General features: G+C 45.5%; 1 protein-coding gene across 1 annotated transcript in view; it reads right to left on the bottom strand.

Annotated features, from left to right (window-relative positions):
- Ttf2 (transcription termination factor 2) overlaps positions 1-20,341 on the bottom strand; it is a 29,483-nt gene extending 9,142 nt beyond the window's left edge. The window contains exons 1-16 of the mRNA XM_052179637.1: positions 20,198-20,341; positions 20,011-20,113; positions 17,850-17,936; positions 14,975-15,041; positions 13,502-14,443; positions 12,657-12,771; positions 12,227-12,409; positions 10,356-10,483; positions 9,012-9,093; positions 7,364-7,483; positions 5,375-5,525; positions 3,782-3,887; positions 2,467-2,648; positions 1,683-1,836; positions 1,334-1,425; positions 390-472 (exon numbers count right to left, since the gene is read on the bottom strand). Of these exons, the coding sequence (XP_052035597.1) occupies positions 390-472; positions 1,334-1,425; positions 1,683-1,836; positions 2,467-2,648; positions 3,782-3,887; positions 5,375-5,525; positions 7,364-7,483; positions 9,012-9,093; positions 10,356-10,483; positions 12,227-12,409; positions 12,657-12,771; positions 13,502-14,443; positions 14,975-15,041; positions 17,850-17,936; positions 20,011-20,113; positions 20,198-20,225 (2,623 nt within the window). The 5' untranslated portion in view covers positions 20,226-20,341. The remainder of the gene's footprint in view (positions 1-389; positions 473-1,333; positions 1,426-1,682; positions 1,837-2,466; positions 2,649-3,781; positions 3,888-5,374; positions 5,526-7,363; positions 7,484-9,011; positions 9,094-10,355; positions 10,484-12,226; positions 12,410-12,656; positions 12,772-13,501; positions 14,444-14,974; positions 15,042-17,849; positions 17,937-20,010; positions 20,114-20,197) is intronic.
- Positions 20,342-21,558: the final 1,217 nt, after the last annotated feature.

The following is a 21,558-nucleotide window of genomic DNA, read 5'->3' as shown; positions in this document are numbered from 1 at the left end:
CAAACAAATAAACAAAACCTTTGGGGTGGTTTGTGTGCCTTGGTTCTACCCTGCGGGGCCCAGGGTTGAACCCAGGCCATCAGGCTTGGCGCCAACCACCTTTCCAGATGTGCCTTCTTGACAGTCCTAAAACGAACTTTTATAAAGTCAAATGAAAGACTGTTTCGTGTTTTTTGCAAGCATGCCTATGTTTTAAATAGTGTAGACGTAGAAAACAAAAAGAAGTCCTTATGTTTTCAGATCAGTGTGTATTTCTCTGGCTTAACAAGCTTTGATAAAATGTGGTCTCTCTGATACCCAGGGCCCATAATCTGTTTGTTATTTTAATGGCTAGAAATCCTACTTCCCTTCCATAGCTATTCATAGTTGAGGAACAACCCCTGGCTTACCTCTACTGAATGGATTATCAGGGCTTCTTCCAGGGTGGCTGCCTCTACCTTCTTGTCTCCTTAGATAGGACTGGAGAGCTGACCTGTCAGAATACATGCACTACAGCCACTAATGCCAGGCTGTTTAACTTAAAGCAGGCTCTGGGCAGGATACAGACTGTACTGGCTAAATGATGCCCAGCTTCAGCAAACATGGGCCATAAGCAAAATAATAACAATTACTATTATTATTTACAAGACAAAAACCATATAAAGCATTTAGACAAAATCCACAGTCTTCTTGGAAACAGAAAGCACCAAATGAAAAGGAATAAGTCAAGAAAGACAAGCGTTCTAGAGAGAGTGCAAAGAGCAAACAGTAAGATTCCAAAGCTGGTTTTTATTTAAACTCCAGTGAGATGCTGGGTGGTAGATCAAAGGTCAAAGGTCAAAGAAAGTCATTATCTAATGTATTATCCAATCCCAAAAGGAGCAGACAGATTCTATACCCTTTGATTGCTATGTAAGGAAGACAATTAAAAGTAGGGTCAAGGGCTGGAGAGATGGCTCAGTGGCTAAGAGCACCGACTGCTCTTCCAGAGGTCCCGAGTTCAATTCCCAGCAACCACATGGTGGCTCCCAACCATCTGTAAAGAGATCTGATGCCCTCCCTCTTCTGGTGTCTGAAAAGAGCAATAGGTGTATTCATAAACATAAAATAAATCTTTAAAAAAAATAGTGGGGTCAAAATTCTGCCTTCAGTGTATAGGAGAGACAGAGATTAGACAAGAGGAAGGAAAAAAGAAATAAAAAAGAACTATAAAATTTGAGAGTTTTCTGGAAAAATAATGATGTAACACATCAGTATCCTATGTGAAACTTAAGGAAATATAAGCCTAGATTCTTCCCCAAGCCAAGAAAGAAAAAACAAAAAACGAGAGAAGGTGCTTCTTCCTGGTACTCACCTTGACCTTGCAAGAAAGACATCATAAACGGCCTGCTCGTCCTCAGAAAGCCTCAGCCGGTGCAGCTGGCATCTGCGTGCAGGCAGTGGCACCTGGGGGATGAGGAGGAGGCTGGGTGAAGTTCTGTAAACCACTGAGCTGCAGAGCACACCTCAGCACTCTGGCCCTCAGCACCAGTCTCTGCACAGTGGTCCCTCTTCCCTGGAAAGGACTGAGCTAGCACTACACCAGAGTGCTCTCAGGAGTCTCCTCAGAAGGAAATGGAGGCTCCTGATGCTAAGTGGTCTACCTGAGGTCCAGACCACACTCCCTCCCGGGCCTCCCTGGGGATAGGCAGAAATCTGGTTACCAGAGGTTTACCAGTAGAATCCAGTTGGTCTTTTGTTCTCCTCAGCAAAAGGCTCTTGGCTAAAATGCTCAACCGTTCTCCTCCTTTCATGGAACCATTGTCAACCTGACTCTTCCAAAGACTGAACTCATCAAATGGGGAGCAGCGGAGAAACCTTTTGGAGGACCAGAGAATACACAGAGCAGGAAAGGAGATGGGAGCGATGGAATTAGGGCTCAAAGAAAGACACCAGATGAGAACAAGTCCCAGCTGCTGCCCTCTCCCCCCACCCCACCTGAAAAGGAATGCCAGAGTAGGGTCACTGGACAGGCCAAAGCCCGAGTCAATAAGGACAATCACACTGTAGAGTTGTGCACTTTACAGGGACAAGGTAAACAGTCACAGCAGGATGGGGAATGAACAGCTAGAATTGATTACTAGAGCATCAACATTAACAAAGAAATTCCAAAGACTTTTATGGGCTTGTTTTAAGGACAGCATTCCTTCTGACCTAGCCCTGCCATCCTGCCCCGCCCATGTATTTTAAAGCAGCCAGGGACTGAAGAACAGTGACCTTACTTTCCTTTGATTCAAGCTGCTCTATGTTTGTATAAACTCAAAACAAGGGGATCAGCCTAACAGTCACTGACATGTTATCATGCATATTCTTTGCCTTTAAAGTTAGCCACCTCCCACACTAGATAATCTGGACACACCAGAGCTTCCTCCCAAGGCATGAAATAATGATGAAGGGTTACAGACAGGGACAGGGTCACAGTAATGTGATCCCAAAGAGGTCACTCACTTTATCAGGGAATACATATCCAACAGGTTGTTCTGAATGGGGGTTCCAGTGACAGCCCACCGGGCCTGGGCGTGCAGCTTACACACAGCAATGGAGGTCTGTACTCGAGGGTTCTTCACGTTATGAGCTTCATCCAAAATGATTCGAGCCCAGACTACCTGAAGCAAAGGTGCTGAGATGCCCTGGAAAGAACAAAGTAACATCCAATACCAGCGTGGGAACATGATGTGTCCTCAAGAAGAGGGGACATAACCTGAGGGCCCACCCCGACCCTCTAACTTTATTCTCTCCACCCACAATCATCAGCAGCATTAATAACATTTAGCCAGAAATATATTAGGTATAAGGTTGAAAATTCGCTCAGTCAATAAAGTATTTACTAAATTTATTAAAACTTCCTACATGCCAATTTTTAGGTGTAAGACGCTAAGTCAAAAACAGAAAGGCCAGCTCAGACCCTCAAGGAGCTCCAACTCTATCAAAAGAGAAAAATGTCATCAGAGCATGAGGTCTATGCAGAAGTCCCTGGACAGGACAGTGCAGGCTTTCCCCCAATGCAGCAGAGCACCAGCTCAATAAACACGGCTACAACCCTGTGAGCACAAGGTGCCAGGAGGCTCGCACCCAGAAGCTGAGCAGAAAGCAGTTCAGAAAGGCTCCTGGAACACTGGGAGACCGCACCCGAGCAAGGGGAGGCAGCAGCTAAGCACACCGTTCAGAGAAGCCGAGGCACCACATTATGGAATCTGGGTTTTTATCTCAGCCATGGAAAAGCTCTGAGCTTGGACTGAGCTGGAACAGTACTCTATAAATCACCCAGAACACAAGAGTCCCCTCAAAATTAGCCAAGAAAGCCTGTGAAACAGCTACCAGGATCCCAGGATCTGCCTACAAATGAAGGTTATTGTTTAGCCTCTGACCCATCTGAAGCCCTACTGTTTGCAAAGCTCTCTTCTGGGAGAAGAAAGGCACCCAATAACAGGTTAACACAATCAAAACAGAAAGGACAATGCATGAGCGCCCGCTCCACACAGGCTAAGATGGAAATGGCAAGTGACGCTCTTCGGTGTTCATGTGTGATTGTTATTGCCACAATTACAGTGTATGTTTCTTTACTTGTAAAAAACAGCTGAACTCTGTGCCAAGAACTCATTTAGCCCTGGGTGCTTGTCCAGAATGGAGAGGAGCGGAGGGAAGAAGGACTCTCTTGCACAGGCGGACCACCTGGACCGCTCTTCTCCCTGCAGGAAGATACCTCTGCCATCAGTCTGTGTGCTCTTCCTCCGCCTCCCTGCTATCAGGCCCTAAGTCTCACCTCCACACTGAGCTTTGCTCCGGGGACCTCTCCCTCTTGCTTCGTTGTAGGAATCTCCTTGGCCAGAAGACTATAAGTAGTAATCACGATGTCATACGTAGAGAGTCTGCATGGATACAAAAAACAAACAGTAAACAATTTCTTCTGGTGCCAGCCAGAGCAGAGGCAACTCCTTTATAAAAAGGCCTAGGGAGCTGGGGAGAAAGAATAGCACAGGGGTAGGGTGTTTGCCAGTATGCTCAAGGCTCTTAGTTTAATTCCCAGTATTGCAAAAACAAAACAAAACTTAGGGACAGGAAAAAAAAAGATAGCAGAATTGACATCAACTAATTATGTTCTTGGTACACACACGAGCTCTCTCTCCGTGTATGTTTATGTGTGAAATATGAGCTGTATTTTTCTACCAGACTTCCCTATCTCTTATCAATGTGATTGTTTTTCCTGTACAGACTGTTCATTACAACAATAATCCAGTGAGTCAGAAAGGAAAATGTCTTGCTGTAGTCACATTAAGTTTGCTATGACCTGATCAGAACAGAAAGTAGGGCAGGGCTGGAAACTGCTATTTAATGACTTGAATGGATGATGCTCGGGTCTCCAAGAAAAAAATCTTCAAAGCACTGTCAACCACACACCAATGGAACATTCTGCTTCCACCTTACAGTAGAATTGTTAAAACCCATTAACTTAGTTTTGGGCAGAAAAATGTAGTAAGCTCTTAGTTCATCTTTTCTACATTATTTACACACAAAGGTTCTTATTCAACGCATGGATTTTGTAAAAAAAAGATTTATTTATTCATGTATTTTATATTGAGGCTGTCAGATCCCCTGGAACTGGAGTTACAGGTGTGAGCTGCCATGTGGATGCTGGGACTTGAACCTGGGTCCTTTGGAAGTTCCTTTAAGATAACAGGCAGGTCTAGCTGTAGCTCAGTGTTAGGGTGCTTACCCAGAATGCTCAAGGTATTTGAGTCCTAGCAATAGAAAAAACAAAAAAACCCCCCAAAACACCCCCCAAAATAAAAAACCATTGCCATCCGGGGTTATCTTTTCTCCCTCCCAAGCATCCCCTTTCAAGAATATTTAGTTAAGTCTAACAATTCTGCATCTCAAACGCTTACGTTTAACCTTATTGAAAATGTATGAAATGTATGTATGAAAATGCAGCCATAAGCATGCTCACATCCACACAGCCTGCAGCTGGCAACTGACAGAGTGCTACCAAGATGGCGGGGAAGACTAAGTGCTTCCTTTCACACTCAGAAATGAGAGATGAGGTCTAGACTCAGGCCTTCAATGCCCAAGAGACCAACATTTCCTCGTTCTCCAGGGTTCCCAGGGAATATGGCTGCGACCTCGCAGACAACTCAGGTATTACGAGCTCCTCCTACTGCAGCTTTGGCTAGGGAGAGTGACCAGCAGTGGAAGGTGAAGCCACCAAACCCTGAGATGTGTGTGAGTGCAAGCTGCTTGATCATTAGACTGAAAATTGTCCTCAGTCTCCGCACGACTAGCCCCGACGAAGCGGGCAAGCAGCAAGGCGAGGGGCTCCCCAGTGGGCTGCAGGCCCCTCTGGGCACTTCCGACTTACACCTTTGCGTGCCGACTCCGGTTTGGCCCATGGTAGAGATAGATTCTGAGTTTGTTGCTGTTCACACGTCTCTCTACCTCGTTCTTCCAGTGATGGATCAGGGAAGCGGGGCAGACGATTAGCGTGCCATTGGAGGTAAAAACAGAGGAGTCTAGAGGAAGAAATCAATACCGGTTACAGTCACTGCGCAGCCTTGAACACGACGACTTCTCTTGATGACTTTACCCCTTCAATCAGTATTTTTAACTATTTTAACTATTAGTTTAACTCTATACAAAGCAAACAGAATAGGAAATGGAAGAGACAGTCTTTTAAGTCAACAACTATTTATTTTAGAGTGAGTCTAAGGTCAGGGAGGTAGGTGGGCAGTGTGTGACCCAGTCTAAAAAGCTATGCTCTTTCACAGGGGCTAGAGGGGAAGTAGGGCCCATCCCAAGGACTCCCAAGGTGACTCACTACAGGGAATTATTGTTTTGTGGTTTTCTATATAAAAACATACCAATGTATTTCTACATTAAACTATAAATACAAATTACTATGCATTAAATGAGTAAAAGAAAAATCCTCTTCCAAGAGAAGCAAATGTGATGTTTTTAAAAAAGATTTTTGTATTCTGTTTACAATGTTCTACCTGCACATATGACTGCACACCAGAAGAGGGCATCAGATCCCATTACAGATGATTGTGAGCCATCATGTAGTTGTTGGGAACTGAACCGAGGACCTCTGGATGAGCAGACCGTGCTCTTAACCTTTGAGCCATCTCTCCAGCCCTGTAAATGTGATTGTAACCATCTGTTGGCACATAGTATTTAGTACCATTGTTTCTCACAGGGTGTGTGTGTGTGTGTGTGTGTGTGTGTGTGTGACTCCATGCAGGGTGAGGGGCCCACAGGCCCCGAGAGAGCTGCATGCTTCTAACCACATAAGCACAGCAGGACTTGTGCTCATGTTCACCATACTGACGTGGTATTTACTGATAACATATATCAACATAAAATGTGCATAAAGCTGTATTTTTAAAACAAGTTAAAAAACAAATAGAATCTGTGCCTTTAAAAAGGTACCTTAATTTGGATATACCTGGGAGCTTATCCCCAGCATCAACAGAAAACACTAATTACTATGCTTGCACTTACTGTTCTAGGACCTCACCTACCTCTAGAAAACTTTTTTGAATCCCAGATCACGCTAAATTTAAATAAAGAGGGAGAAGTCCTTTATAACTGCACATTCGGCACCAGAAATAACGCAGGAGGAACGGCGGCTAATGAGGACAGACCCCACGAAGGTGTCGGGCACACTTCAGGAGCACACGGAGGGAGGGCGCTACTTGCCCATCCCAGTGCCATATGGTACCACTGTACTCAGTGTGCATCTTTGCACCCAGCCGTGTGGTGGCCAAGTCCCCTTTCTAGTACTTTGTGTCATAGGTGACGAAGATGAAGTAAGTCTTCCAGGGAGACAGTGTACAGTGTACTACCATATGAGGAACTCTGGCATCTGGCTGTGCGATGACTCCCACACTGGCACACACAACATGCACCGGGAGCACTGGGACCCAACCATCACTGGCAGGGTCACGCCATGCTGTGAAACCATGTTCAGTGCCCACGAGCACCCTCAGATCATGAAGGTAAAAGAGACTGTAGCCATCTGGGTGTCAAGCAGTTTCCTGGCTACAAGATCATGTTCCCATCGCCCCATGGAGTGCTTCCATGACAGCACAAGCCTTGTATCACCACCAAGAGGCCCAACAACAACTTCTAAACCCAGAGACACACTGAATAAAAAAACTCCAGAGCCAAAAAGAAAAAAAAAAAAACCCACCACAAACAAACAACAACAACAACAAACCACAGAGGAAAGTAGTCAGTCCTGCTTTTATAACAGATTAATTATATGTGAGCAAAGCTATCCTTTGTTAGCTTGAAACCACCCTCTGCTGGCTCAGATAAGGTCGGGAATGGCAGACGGCCTTATATCTACCATTCTTGGAAAGCCACGTCACAGGCACGCTTCTGTCCTTTTCCTGGCTTTTCTGCTGATTCTTCTTGGTTAGGATGAGTGCAATCATTGTCAGAGTTTTTCCTAAGCCCATATCATCCGCTAGAAATAAGAAACAAAGGATCAACATGACATCAAAAGAAGACTCCTCTGGCAGAAAGTGGCCCACTCCCTATCCTGTTTGCTCCCTATCCCATCAGAAGTCTCTGTGTAAAAAGATGATCTCCGGCTATTTGTGTGGAGATCGAGGTCAGACACCATACAATAGCTAGATCTTACTCTAATCTCAGTTTCCCTGTTACAGTGGAGTTATCTAACAGTGGATTGATTATCAGTTTCAAGAAGGTGCCTGGTTTTTCTGTTATTCCCCAAAGCAAAAATGTCTAACTAACATATCCTATCACCTACTCCAGTCTGCCACAGATCCAGCAGTTTGTCATATACTTCCTTTATCCAAAGGCCATAATTGAACACTTCATTATATATATATGTGAATGTGAATGTGTGTGTGTGTGTGTGTGTGTGTGTTTGCACATGTACAAAAGCATCACATGTGTGGAGTCAGACTCTCCTACTTTTTACATGAATTCCAAAGATCAAACTTGGGTCACCAGGATTTTACAAGTGTTTGCTTACTGAGCCGACTACTGGCTGTGACAGACACTTCCTGCGTTACTCGCAGTGCCCGTGCCAGCCACTGATTATCTAACTTACTCCCCATACCATATGTGACACTTGGGTTAGCACACCACTTCTCAGGCCATTCAGCATGATCACTGTGACCAGCAGCGGAGTGGCTCACTCTGCCTCTGCCGCAGTGTGTGAGTCAACATGGGCAGCTATGCACCAATGTCTGTGCGCCCTGCTCCCAGCATTAGGCCTGGCTACCCATGAACAAACACAAAAAGAGAGCTCTAACATTCCAAAACTGCCCACACCATTTGTATAAATGACATGGCTCTGTGCCAACACAGCCTTTCCTCTGGAGGACAGAACCTCGCTGTCTACCAGTATGAAATTGCCTGTTACATACTCCTAGAAAACTCCCTGGGCACTAAGTTCCCAAAATGCTTCTCTGGCTGGAAACATCCTCAACTTACTGCTAGGGTGGTAAGTGTGACCCATGCGACTTCATTAGAAGAGTCCAGAAGACTGCTCCCAGGATTTTGTCCTATGAGCCTTCTGCTGATTTTGATCTGTGTATGCCATGGCTGTGGGATGGACTAAATATTGTGATTTCTATTACAAATCTCTGACCTCTGAGCAGACGGAAGCCTTAGCTTCCTTGAACACTCAGAGCAGAGTCACGATCAGTTTGCAGCTGTGGCTGTGGCCTGTGCTCCGGGAAGGCTAGTCCCCAGGCTCATTTCCCACAGCCGAGGGACTGTGGGGCCAGCAAACTCTTTCCTTAGTCAGAGTCGGCTACTAATGCTGCTTGCCAACACCCCCTTCGGTACACTGTGTGTTTTTAACCAAGCTCTTAACATTTCTGCACTTGGGTTTCCTGTCTGAAAGATGGGCATACCTTCCTTACAGCATCATGACAACATGAAATCAGACACCACAGCATAGTTAACAGAGTGGCTAAGCACCCCATAACTGTCAGCCCTTATTGTGCTACTAAACTTACCCAGGATCCCTCCTTGTGGCTTCTGACTTTCCCGCCACAGCAACCAGGCTAATGCCTGCTTCTGGTGTGGCATCAAGGGGACCTGATAAAATAAGTCAACTGTCAGAATGAATTCTTAACGCGAGGCTCTGCGGGACCCAGCTTCAGCCTACTCTGTTCAGGTGAGCCCTTCATGTTCCAGCTGTGGCCATGAGCGGCTGGTCTCACCCGACCACTGTGGTGAAGACTTTGCCATGGCTAACACTCAGCAGCTCCATGCGGATGCTCCTGTCCATGTCGCCACTAAAAGGCCACTTCTGTCTTCACATTCTACTGCCTGCATCCAAGCTTCAGATGGTCACTTGACTTTTACTAGCCATCCCGTTCCTTTTCATTATCCTTATATCTGACTCACCTTTCTCTCAACAGCCCAGTCTGGACTGATAGTCACAAGCTGTAATGGCTCTAGAACTACTGACTTCCTCCCAGTTCTTTTGTGTTCCAGTTTACGTTGTGCTCTGGGAGAGAACGAACCTTCACGACATTCACAAACCTTCAGAGTTATCACTACAGCACAGGACATCTTGAACCATTCAAACCTAAATTCATTTGCGAATGCCAGGCTCCACTGCCAGGGACTGTCCCTACTCTCAGTAGCACTGCCTGCTCCTCGCAGTGAGGGAGTGATGGCACCCACCCGCCACTCGTTAGTACCAGCCTAACTCCTCACTACTGCTTCTCACAGTCCTGTGTTGTTTTCATCCTCTCTGCCCTCTAAACATCTGCATTTTTTTAAGGTATAAAACGACTTACTGGCCATTATTTTGAGTCCCCTATATACTTTATATATATGGCCTATGACACACTACAAGGTGCTATAGTTTTTTTGGTTTGTTTGGGTTTTTGTTTGTTTATTTGTCTGTTTGATTTTGAGACAGGGTTTCTCTGTGTAGCTCTGGCTGTCCTAAAACTCCCTCTGTAGATAAGGCTGGCCTCAAACTCATAGAGAGTCACCTGCTTCTGGCTCTCCAGTGCTAGGATTAAAGGCATGTGCGATCACTGCCTGGCAACATGGTGCTTTATCTTAGTCTTACGATCACATTTACTTTACATAGTTCCACCCCCAGTAGCTCGTTTCAAATAACAATTGACTTGCATCCTGTAGCATCTATTTACTGAACACACGGATCCTTTGCTGTTATAGAACTGTATAGCCTATGACTTAAAAAAGCAAGGTTTGTTACTAGTTTTACTGTTCGACAAAAAAGAAGGAACCATGCAGAAGCCACTAAGGCATGCCCTGCAGGAGGCTCCCAGTGCTCTCTCGTGGGGTCTGGAGACTGAGCTGAAACCTTCCTGGCTCACCTTCAAGCCAGCGGGGTCTTCTGCCACTGCTGTGTCCCCAGGACAAGACTCCAGTGACCGATGCAGCTCATTGATGGCGTCGCTCGTGATTTTCCACACATTATAAAGACGATGTTGGTTCGTATGGCCTGAGGACAGACAAGGGATCCCCAAAGATGTCACAAGTGCTGTGTCCTGAGGGCTGCGGATGCAATGCAGTTGCTATAGTGCTTGACTCACATAACTGGGTTTGATCCCAACACCATACAAATTAGAATACAAGAGGCCCTGCCTCTCGAACAAAAACAGCAAGACGAGTACTATATTCCGGATAGAGCCTCAAAAGTATAATTAGCCAGATGATGAATCTGTACTGAGTAAAAATTACCACCTCAAGGCTCTACTGGTCTCACAAGCTTTTCTACTCACACTCTGTTTCCTTAACCACACAAACAATCATGATTTAGAATCAAACTTCCTATACTATTTTCCTAGAGCTGAAGATGGAGCGTGAGGCCTTGAACACGGTGGGCAAGCACCGGCGAGCTCCCTCCCCAGCCAGGCCCTCGGCGGTGTTAACCATTTATCTTTCAGTTCTGGGAGCAGTGAACACAAAGCTCATCCTGGGCAGAAGTTCTGGAAGCAAAGGCCCCTGAATCCAAAGAAGAGCCAGTGAGAGTAAAAGCCACACGAGTCATCTGTGAGCACAGAAAGCTGATCCCTGAGACGCAGGTCACAGTGGACTGCGTCCCACTCAACTGCTGGCCTCTCGTCACACACAGGCAAGACACCCCAGCTGTTCCCCACTCTACGGGAAAGCATTTCTAGGACAAGGTCTCTAGGCAATGGGAAACTTGAAGTTCTGAAATCCTTAAAACTGTCTTAATAGAATTCTTTCCAAGGCTTGTCCCATGTTCTTTTACATCAATAACCTGCTATAATTTAATGTTTCCCTAGGTGACTTCATCCCTATTAAGCAATGGAATAATGTAACATAAGCTTTGGTCCCAAAATCTTCTTGAGACAAGATGACTATCTATGTGACCAAGTGTTTTCTCAATGACCTTTGAGAGTGGCCTAAATTCAAAGACCACCCACCCATCTATTAGACACTCCCTGTCAAGGCTGCCTTTCAGGTTTTTACACCGCTGTCAGTAGGAGAAAACTGCCACTGCTTTCCTATTTTCTGCCAGCCCACGTGAACTCCAGTCTCCTGACTGCAAACCAAGTCATTAGACAGCACGCCTAAGGTTCTATTTGGGAGCTGGGCATGGTGGTGCACTCCTTTATTCCTAATGCTTGGGAGGAACCTGCTCTACATAGCAAGTTCTAGGCCAGCCTTCTGAAACAGGTGAGACCCTGTTTCAAAAAACAAAAACCAAAAAAATCTTAAAAAACAAAACAAAACAAGCCTCTCCTAGGGACTTGCAAACCTGCAAAGTTGCCTGGAAGTTAGCAGCAGAAACATAGCTGACTAGGGAATTTCTGCTTTCTATGTGTCTGAAGGCATTGTTCACCATTCTTCTCTGCCTCCATGCATGCCTGATACCCCCAGCCACCCCCAATCTTCATGCAGGGAAATAAAAATGTTATCTGATAGTCTACCTGCCTCATAATAATAGGCTAGCTTTCATACACAATACTGTCTGTGTATCCTGTGTACTGACCTCTGGGTTGGTGGATGGGCACATGGTGACATAAGGCAATAACCAGCCTCTAGCCAGAGTCTTAAAACAACTCTTCAAAGCTCTACAGAGAATCAGGTATCTAACGCACGTGCAACTTTCAATCCAAGAATGAACGGCTTCCTCTTTGAGTGGGTGTAAAGATATCTGCTGGGTAGCAGGTAACTTACCAGCTTGTCACAGCAGGGCTGAGCCCTTGAGCCTTACCTCCGGAGCACTGGCTGGCTCCTTCAGGAGTTTCCTGGCGGCCTGCCTTTAGTCCTAGAGAGGTTGCAGGCTGGATGAGGGGCCTGGGAAGCGGCTGGGGAGGTACCAAGTGTGGAGGGGCAGCAGCAGTTTTGGGGATGTTACTCTGCCCTGGCTCCTGAGCGTTGCAGTTCTCCCTAGTTCCTGTTCAACACACAAGGAAGAGCGGACTAAAGTGAGAGGAACGAGTAAAGACACTGCAAGCAAATGCAGCCGGGGAGGCCTCCCAGAGAGGACCGAGCTCCAGCTGTGCTCAGACCACAGCATGCTGCCACCCTGTTACAAACAGCAGCAGATATCATTAGGAGAAGGCCTGGATCCAACAATAAGGCAGGAAAATAAGCACAACCTTTCTCAGAATGCGTCTAACACACAAACAACCCCATCTTACCTTGTTCTGGGGAGAGAGCCAGAACATTGAGTGCATCCTCCAAAGCCTGGATTTGCTTAAGCAACTTCTCCCCCTTGTCAGGGAGAGCCTGGATGTTCACTGCAGCCAGGGTGCCCTAGAAAACAGATCCATCAAATAGAACTGGCCTCTCAAGCTATTAAAGGACAACTTCAGTTTTAAATTTGACTTAGGATGACAAAACTCTAAAGTGATCTTCTAATTATGAATTATAAACCAGGATTAAAAAGCAAAATAAAACCCCAGCTAGCACACCAAGCCTATGTCTAATCATAGGAAAGGCAGGTATTAAGCAGCCACCTAGAAAGCCCTCTAAGGAATCTACTCAACTCTGTGAGCAGCCCCCAGATGCCCACAGGAACGCCCTGATCCTGGAGTAGTGCTTCTCATCCTTCCTAATGCTTTAATACAGTTCTTCATAATGTGGTGACCCCAACCATAAAATTATTTCATTGCTACTTCATAACTGTAATGTTCCTACTGTTATGAATCATAATATAAATATCTGTTTTCTGACAGTCTTAGGTGACCCCTGGGAAAGGATCATTTGACTCCCAACATGGTTCCAACTCACAGGGCTGAAAACCACTGCCTTACAGATAAAGCACAAGTCAGGACTGGCCTGCTTTTTCTGTTTGTTTTCATTGTATGTATGTGTGTGCATATAAACTGTGTTTAAGTATACAGAGGTAAGTGCAGGTGCCCAAGGAGGCACAGAGAGGGAGTTGGATGCCGGGAGCTGAGGTTACGGGTGATTTGTAGCCCTGATACAGGTGTTGGAACTAAACTGGGGTCTTCTGCAAAAGCAGTAGACACTGCAGACTCACCTTCTTTTGCTTTAGCTGCATTGTAAGGTTTGCACGCTGGGCTGCTGGGTCAGATGATTCTCCCTTCTTGGAAACACCTGAAGCATCAGGTGTCTGTTTCTGCACACTCTGGTCCGAATGCTGAAGGCTCCCCTTCTTCTGTGAGTCCATAGTCAAGTCAAAGAGAAGTGGGGACCCTGGCCTACTGGAGACACCATCATCTTCACTGTCATCGCTACTGGAGGTGGCATGGTGTACCACTCCTGAGCAGAGCCCAGGTGCTACTGGAGCTTTGGGAGCAGGTCTCCAAGTGTTGGAAGGTCCCTGGAGAGGGCCCTGAGATAGTCCCTTCTGGGAGGCCTGCACACTGTGGGCATCTGTTCCTGTTTTACCTTGAGCCGCCCCGTTCTTGAGCTGCTCCCTGCTGAGGTGTCCCTCTTTCTGAACCTTGCTTTCTGGGTTCTGACCAGGAATACTTGGCACCAAAAGCTGCGTTTCCTTTTCTCTCAGAGGTTCTGGCTTGTTCGGGACCTCTCGACTCTCACCCCCTGACATCTGAGGACTCTTGGGTGTTCCTTGAAGCACCTCTCCATGGCCTTGTTTGGAAGCCGTTCCTTCGGTTTTCTTAGTTTGGGGCTGGAACTTTGTTTTCTCCTCTTGTTCTTCCCTGTCACCTCCAGAATGTCTAGTTGTCACCAGGTCAGATGAGGGGTCCTTCTCCATCCTGCAGTGAGATTTGGGCTTCTGTTCTTTCTTTAGACCCAAGAGCTGCTCTCTGTTTTCACTCGGCTTCTTATCAGCTGTCTTTTTCTCACCTTCTTCGACAAACTGTTTCCGTTCAAGTGCTTTCTGATTCTCTCTCAGCACCCTAAATGGGTTTCTTGGCTGGCTGGGAGAATGAGGCAGTACCTCAGAGGCCGGCTGAGGTTTACTGGTTACAGAGAGTTCCTTAGGATTAGGGTCCTACAGAAAATGAAAATAAACACTGTAACATACCTTTGTATCTAAAATGGCCTCTTGGAGGAAAGGGAAACCAGTAAGTGCAGTCCATGCCTAGTATTGCTTCTGCATCGAAAAAGGAAAGACGCCATATTCCCAAGGAATCCACAGCTACAATGTATATTTCTCTATTCTTTATAAGTGTTACCAGTTCCCCAGGTCTGGTCCCCATGTACTGCACAAGAATAGGGCCTCTCCTCCTATTCTAGGACCCTAGGGGTTAGATTTAGCTTATATCAAAATCAAGTCAATACTGATCTATAAAAAGATGGGGATGTAAGTCTTTCTTCCCTAAGTAGGAGAAGAAAGCTGCTTTTATCACATTGGAAAGCATTTGTGTGAAACAGAAGGTAAGTGATCAAACTTTAACCATGGCAATGGCTCTTTGAGCAGCCACAAAACCCTCCAGGGCTCTCGGAGGCAGTGTGACAGACAGCAGCAGTTCATACAGCCTGGGGTGCTTTCTGTGTATGGAAGACAAACAGTGACTCCTACCTGCCACGGGACGTTTCCACACCAGTGCTTCTGCTCTGCCTTAGTTCTAGCACATCGGAAGAACAACCTAATGGAGTATAAACAGAGGTCATTAAGGTACAAGTGTTCTTTAAGAGTTTCATTTTTAAGGGCTTTTATTGATTTTGTGTATGCGTGAGCATTCTGCCTGCGTGTATATATGTAGTGCCTATAGAGGCCAGAAGATGGCACTAAATTCCCTGGAACTGGATTCAGGCCTGTCATTTTGTTGTGAGCTGCCTGAGAATGGGAACAGAATCCAAGTCTTCTCCAAGAGCACCGAGTGCTCTTAACCACTGAGCATCAGTTCAAACCCATAATTAGGGGGAGGGGATTCTCACCACCACGGCCCAAGCTGGCCACACCTGGTTTTTATGTGGGTACTGAAGATCTGAATTCAGGTCTTCATGCTCACAGCTAGCAGTTTACCTGAGCCATCACTCCGTCCCCACAGAGGACATTTTTAAGGGCTAGAAAGTCAAGAACCAAAATGATATAATACCCCAAAATATGCACTGGTTTATTCTTTTTTATTCTGTATGAAGAACAAATGAATCAGCATGGCTGCTAAACAGAGAAAGGGATAACCGGATATTGTGTGCGCCAGAAGAGAGGCCACAGTACTAAGAAAGGAAGCTGCTAAACAAAAGAGAGATACTAGCAAACTTCAAAATGTTTCACGCAGCTAACTTCCCGGCCTAGGGCTTCTCTGGAGCACCGCCATTGCTGTCCCAGATGAGTGGTGGCGAGAGGAGCACACTGGGTGGCCTGCAGGCCATAGCTTGCAGTCCCAGCTCGCGTCAAGCCCTTTCTCAGCCTAGCTGCACTCAGCTTCACCATCTGACTCACGCTTTCGCTCAGAGAAAGCAGATGTGTTCAGTGTATGGAGCTGGGTTTGAGCCCCGGCAACCATGGGAACTCAGATTCCCCCCTCCTAACCTCTCAAATAGCAGTCTTATATCTACCTGTAAAACAGCTACTGAGACTAACCACAGCAGATGGGTATGGAAGATGCGGGACAGTGGGCGCCATGGGGCTCAGGTCAGGCTCAGGTACGTGGGAGCTATTATCTCAAAGCACTCTTCCTCTCAGTCTTCACTTTTGAACCTCCATGGTTCTTTTAATGCAAATTAGAAATGGCAAATTAGAAAGCCATTGGTTGCTGTCTACCACTTAAGAGAGGAAGGTGTTTCCATATCAAGGGACAAGTGATAGAACTGTGTCAGAACAAGACTGAACCTAAGAAAAATTTTCCAGCCCGACTCTACTAATAGACAACAATCTCTCTCTCAATCAATCTCTCTTTCTCTCCCCCATCTAGCTATTTTAATTATATTATAGGCTAGGGAGATGTCTTAGTGAATAAAGTGGTTCCTTGCAAATGTGGAAACCAAAGAACCCACATAAAATCCAGGCGGTCTGGCAGCCTGCCTGTAACCCAGCTCTCAGGAGGCAGAGACAAAGTGTCCCCAAGACAAGCCGTCTATTGAGGCTTGCAAACAGGTGAGTTCCAAGGTCGGTGAGGATCTCAGTAAAGAGAAGGGTGACCACCCAAGGAGGGTGACTCAACACCAACCTCTGGCTCACACACATGTGCATGGCACTCACACACACCCAAATGTACACAAACACACATATACACATCCCCCCTCATACATACAGAACGACAAACATCCCATTTACAACAACAATAAAAACATAACTGGAGAAATACATTTTGGAAAAGGAGTACAAGAGTTTTTGAGAGAAAAGTTTAAAGTCGTACTGTAGACCATGCTCACGGCCTGGAAAAGTCAATATTGATGTCTGCTCACTCAAAACTGATCTGTGTAAATTATGCAACCTCAACAGAATTTTCTGTAGAATTTAAGAGGTTGAATCTATATTTGATATGCAAACACAAAGATCCCACAATTCCAGTACAATCTTGAAGAAGCTGGAGGACATACTATTTCACATAATCAACCACACATGAATATGTAAATGAACCAATGGACAAAAATTAATAGTGACACAAACTTAGGGTCAGTTGTTTTTTTTTAAACAAGGATGCCAAGCATTTCGATATACTTGGGTTGAAGACAGAGACTTAGAACACATAAATTCTGAAACACAGACTATTACATAAAACTATCATGTATGTATGACCACTGCCTTCTTGGCCAAACCACCAAGCCAATTCTCTGAAGTGGTCATGTTATGTCATGTCTTGGTACCCCAATGCAATGTGTACATTTAAAACAATATCTAATGACTGGCAACTTTCTACTTACCTTTTGACATTCATGACAAATAACTTCTCCCATCTATATGGACTTCTCTGCTCTTCCCAAGGGAAACTGAACTTTACTGAGGCTTAGCATGTTAGACCTTTTCTCTCTTTCTATTACCAGAATTGAAAGTTGACAAGTTAGCAGGCTGATGTTATTAGCAATTGGACAGATAGAGGGGACAGAAGAGCTGATAAGCCAGAAATTAATTAGTGGCTACTCTGGGTAACTCATTATTTATGATACTGGTTGTCAACCTTCTTAACACTATGGCCCTTCAATACCGTTCCTTATGTTGTGATAAACTCGATCATAAAATTATTCTCGTTGCTACTTCATAACTGTAATTTTGCTACTGTTACGAATCATAGTGTAAGTATCTAATGTGTGACCCCTGTGAAGGGGTCAAGACCCACAGGGTTAGAATCGCTAACAAGGTAGATGGGTGATGTTCAGTATGTATAAAAAAGGTTTCCAGTAATGACTTTTAAAGAACAAAATTCTTTATTTTTAAAGAGTTTTAAAGAAACCATATCTAGCTCAACCTTTCAGGATGGGAGGGAGGTATGTTTCTTCTGAACACTCACCTCCAGTCTTTCTTGCCCTGTGGTTGAAACAAACCCTGAAGCTCAACCACAAACTCCTCATGCAATAAACAGTGAGAAACAGGAATACTAGAAGAGAAAAACACAATAAAATAATTTTAGAAGACAAAGAATAGAGGCAGGCAGTCTGAAGTCAAATCCAAGCTTGAATTCTTACTTTACTTATTTGGAGAGAGTCTCACTGAGTGACAGAACTCACCACCTAGACCAGTGTGGCCTCTGCCTTGCAGCAATCCCTCCTCTGCCTCGAGTCCTAGGATCACAGGTGTGCGCCACCACGCCCAGTCCAACCACAGATGTTAGACCAAGGTGTCCTGGGTCAGTAAATTCCACTCAGGGTTATCTGTGTGGCTTCCTGAGGAAAGGACCCATAGTTTTTCTCTCTCCCACTTTCTAAAGCAAAGCATGACAATAATTCTTCTCTTCATTACAGTCATGATATCCACACTGCAACAGTTCCAGGGAAGGCTTAGCGTCTCAGGCTGGCTTATAGGGCAGGCCTGCTGTGACGTCTCCTCAGGTCCTCCCTCTATTCTGTATCCGGTGATACCGGATCAGCGCTCACCTGCTGTTACTCACGTGTCTACCTCTAACAATAACTTACTCATGTGCTTCTTGCCAATTTAAGCTTTTTAAACATAAAAGCTTAAATGTTTCCCCCTTACTTAAAGAAGAAAACTATGCACAGCACTGAGAGGGAACAGGTTTGAGTGAAGGTCTAAAGCACTCTCCTGTGGCTTGTAAAACTGTCTGCAGCCTGCGGTCTGCTCGCCAGACACGCTGCAAGCCTCGGGTGAACATGTCGTACTAGTTTATGTTGCAGTGTAGCCTTGAAAGTGGCTCGCTGTTTTAGAATGCTCACTCTCTTTTTCAAGATTAATTAATTTATTTCTATTTTACATTTAGGGATATTTTGTCTGCACGAGTATTACACCAAGTACACACTAGGCCTTCAGAGGCCAGAAGAGGGTGCCTGGTCCCCTGGAAATGAAGTTACAGGCATTTGACAGCCTTAAGTGGTGCTGGAAATTAAAGCTAGGGCCTCTGGAAGAGCAGCCAGTGCTCTTAAAAGGCTGACCCATCTCTCCAGTCCCCAGGAATATTTCTCTTAATGTTGAATCAAATCTAAAACCAACATTAATGCACAATCCTATAAACATGAGCACACATGTGTCTTACAACATTTGAGCAGGGTACCAAATCTCAATATATTTAGAAATGTTATCTATGTAATATTTCTGGAAATAGTAAATCCTGATGCAAAGTGGAGATACACATCATACAAGTTATACCAGTACTAATATCCATTATAGAACTATGATACTGAAAAAAATAACTGTGCTCCACAAAGTTCAGCTGAATAGAGAGCAGGAAGAAATGTTAAATGACACCACAGTTTAATTTCATGTAGAGAATGTCAACACCCTACGGTATGTTAAGAGTGTCACACTTGAGAGCAGTATTGACTTTCCTCACTTTAGACAAGATGTTTGACATTTCTAGGTTTCAGCCTTCACATCTGCAGAACCTGAGATCCATATCGACCTCCGGTGTTTCTTCCAGCACTAACTCCCTATAGCAACGGTTCTCAACCTTCCTAATACTGCAACCCTTTAAAACAGTTCCTTATGTTAAGGGGACACCAACCACAAAATCATTTCTGTTGCTACTTTATAACTTTAATTTGCTACTGTTTTGAATCGTAATGTATATATCTGATTTGCAGGATATTTGAAATGCGACCCCTGTGAAAGGGTCCTTAGACCCTGGAGGTCGTGACCCACAGGTTGAGAAACACTGCCCCTAAAGACCCTGGATCTCTCTGGATTGTTAACGTCTTGCCACCAGATGAAAGAGAAAAGCTTGTGTCTAATTACTATGCTTTAACCTCAAATGTAAAATTTAAATGACGACCTAAAATTGGTACAAAACTAGCAAATTAATTTCCATAGCCACCGTTTGTTTATACTTTTTAGAAAGAGCAGAAAGGATGCTGGGGCAAAGGGGAATGGCTAAGTAAGGCCAGACAGTTGCTTAGAAACTCGAAGCGGACTCGCCCGAGTGTGGGTGAATCCGCGTCCCAAGGCTGCTGAAGTGACCGGGCGGGGTCACTCCGTGGAACGGGGCCGGGCTGGAGACTCACTCGGTGGCCTGCACGAAGCCGCACTTGTTCGTCCGGCACACGTAGAAGCTCTTTCCTTTATTTGGGCCATCGCGGACGCCGGTCTTTAAGAAGCAGACGGCCCCTGAGGAAACAAGAAGGTGAGCAACGGCCACTCCGAGCCAGCCCCACAGTCCCCAGGAGGGAAATCCCGAGACTGGGGCCTTACCGTGCTCCGGACACTTAACCAGTTCCATAACTCAGCCAGGAAGCCCTGGGACGCCGGGTTTCCGTCTTTGACCCCGCCCCGTTCCGCCCACTACAACGCTTCACCAATCAAACGGAGAGCCTCTCACATTCAACCAATTACAGGCTTCCTCGGGCTTGGCGCGCGCTGAAATCAAACTTGGTGGTGAGGAGGCGTGGCCGAAGTCCAGTGAGGACGCCGGGAAGTTCCCTGGCTTAGGAGAAAGCAAGAGTTGTGGACTATCCTGAGCCCGGGCGGTTCCTGAGAAACCACTGGAGCCCAAAGGGATCCCCAGCCGCTTTCCTGCTGGGGAAGCAGCCACTGTGGGCGGAAACACTTCAGTCTGAGGCGGCCGAGAGGCGGGAGCATCCCTTAAAACTGTGGGAATCTATTGCACAGTCTGTAATAAGCACAAAGACTCCCTTAGCACCCGGGACAACTTTTAAATGAGTGCAGGGCGTCCTCGGGGTCACCAAAGATTGAACATCTGCACAGACCTCAGTTCTAGACTCCGCGCTCTCCGAGTCTCACGGCTGCCTTCTTCCAGTGAGGACCGCCTGGTGTGGACGCCCTGAGTTTGATAGAAAAACCTGAGGGCAATACCAGACCTTGCGTGCATGCTAATTTTACACGGTATATTTTGCATTGTCAACCCTTTTGAACTTATTTTGCATTTGTACTTTTAAAAAACTGAGAGCAACGTTAAAAGAATACTGCATTTGAAATTGAAACCAAGGGGCTAGAGATATGGCTCAGCATTTAAGAGCGCTGGCTGCCTGTTTTTGCAGACAGGAGTTTGGTTCCTAGCACCTACTTCCGGCCTCTCACAACCACCTGTAATCCGGCTCCAGGTCTCCATTGACTCCCACATTAACTTGTACACACAGACACATACACAGAATTAAAACTAAAATGAATTTTTAGAAATTATAATTGATTCTTTTAGTGAGCAGAAGGGGAGGAATGACTATCAGAGCTATTGCAACCGCAATACCCATGGTTTCATATTTTAGCAGCTGAAGAGCGTGTGTCTCAGAGTAGCATACACAACTACTATGAGGACAGAAAGGCTGCAATGTCTAAGAAGTCAGGAGACTGTACATGTTTTAGGAGTCCAGAGGTCCCCTCCAGACAGACCCGCGACATTGCTCATGATTTAAGCAGTTTTTACTAATAGCTTTTTGGTGCCCCAAGAGGAGCAGGTGTTTGAGAAATATAAAGTTCACTTAATGCATACATTTAAAGCAACTGTTCTAACCACAAGGGGCTTCCTGAATGGAGGAAACTGAACTAACCTATACCTAATGCTTAAATAAATATAAAATAGTATTTAAATGTCAAGA

Source organism: Apodemus sylvaticus, chromosome 4 (genome assembly GCF_947179515.1).
Source record: "Apodemus sylvaticus chromosome 4, mApoSyl1.1, whole genome shotgun sequence".
Taxonomy (NCBI): domain Eukaryota; kingdom Metazoa; phylum Chordata; class Mammalia; order Rodentia; family Muridae; genus Apodemus; species Apodemus sylvaticus.
This window is presented reverse-complemented; position numbering and strand designations above follow the sequence as displayed.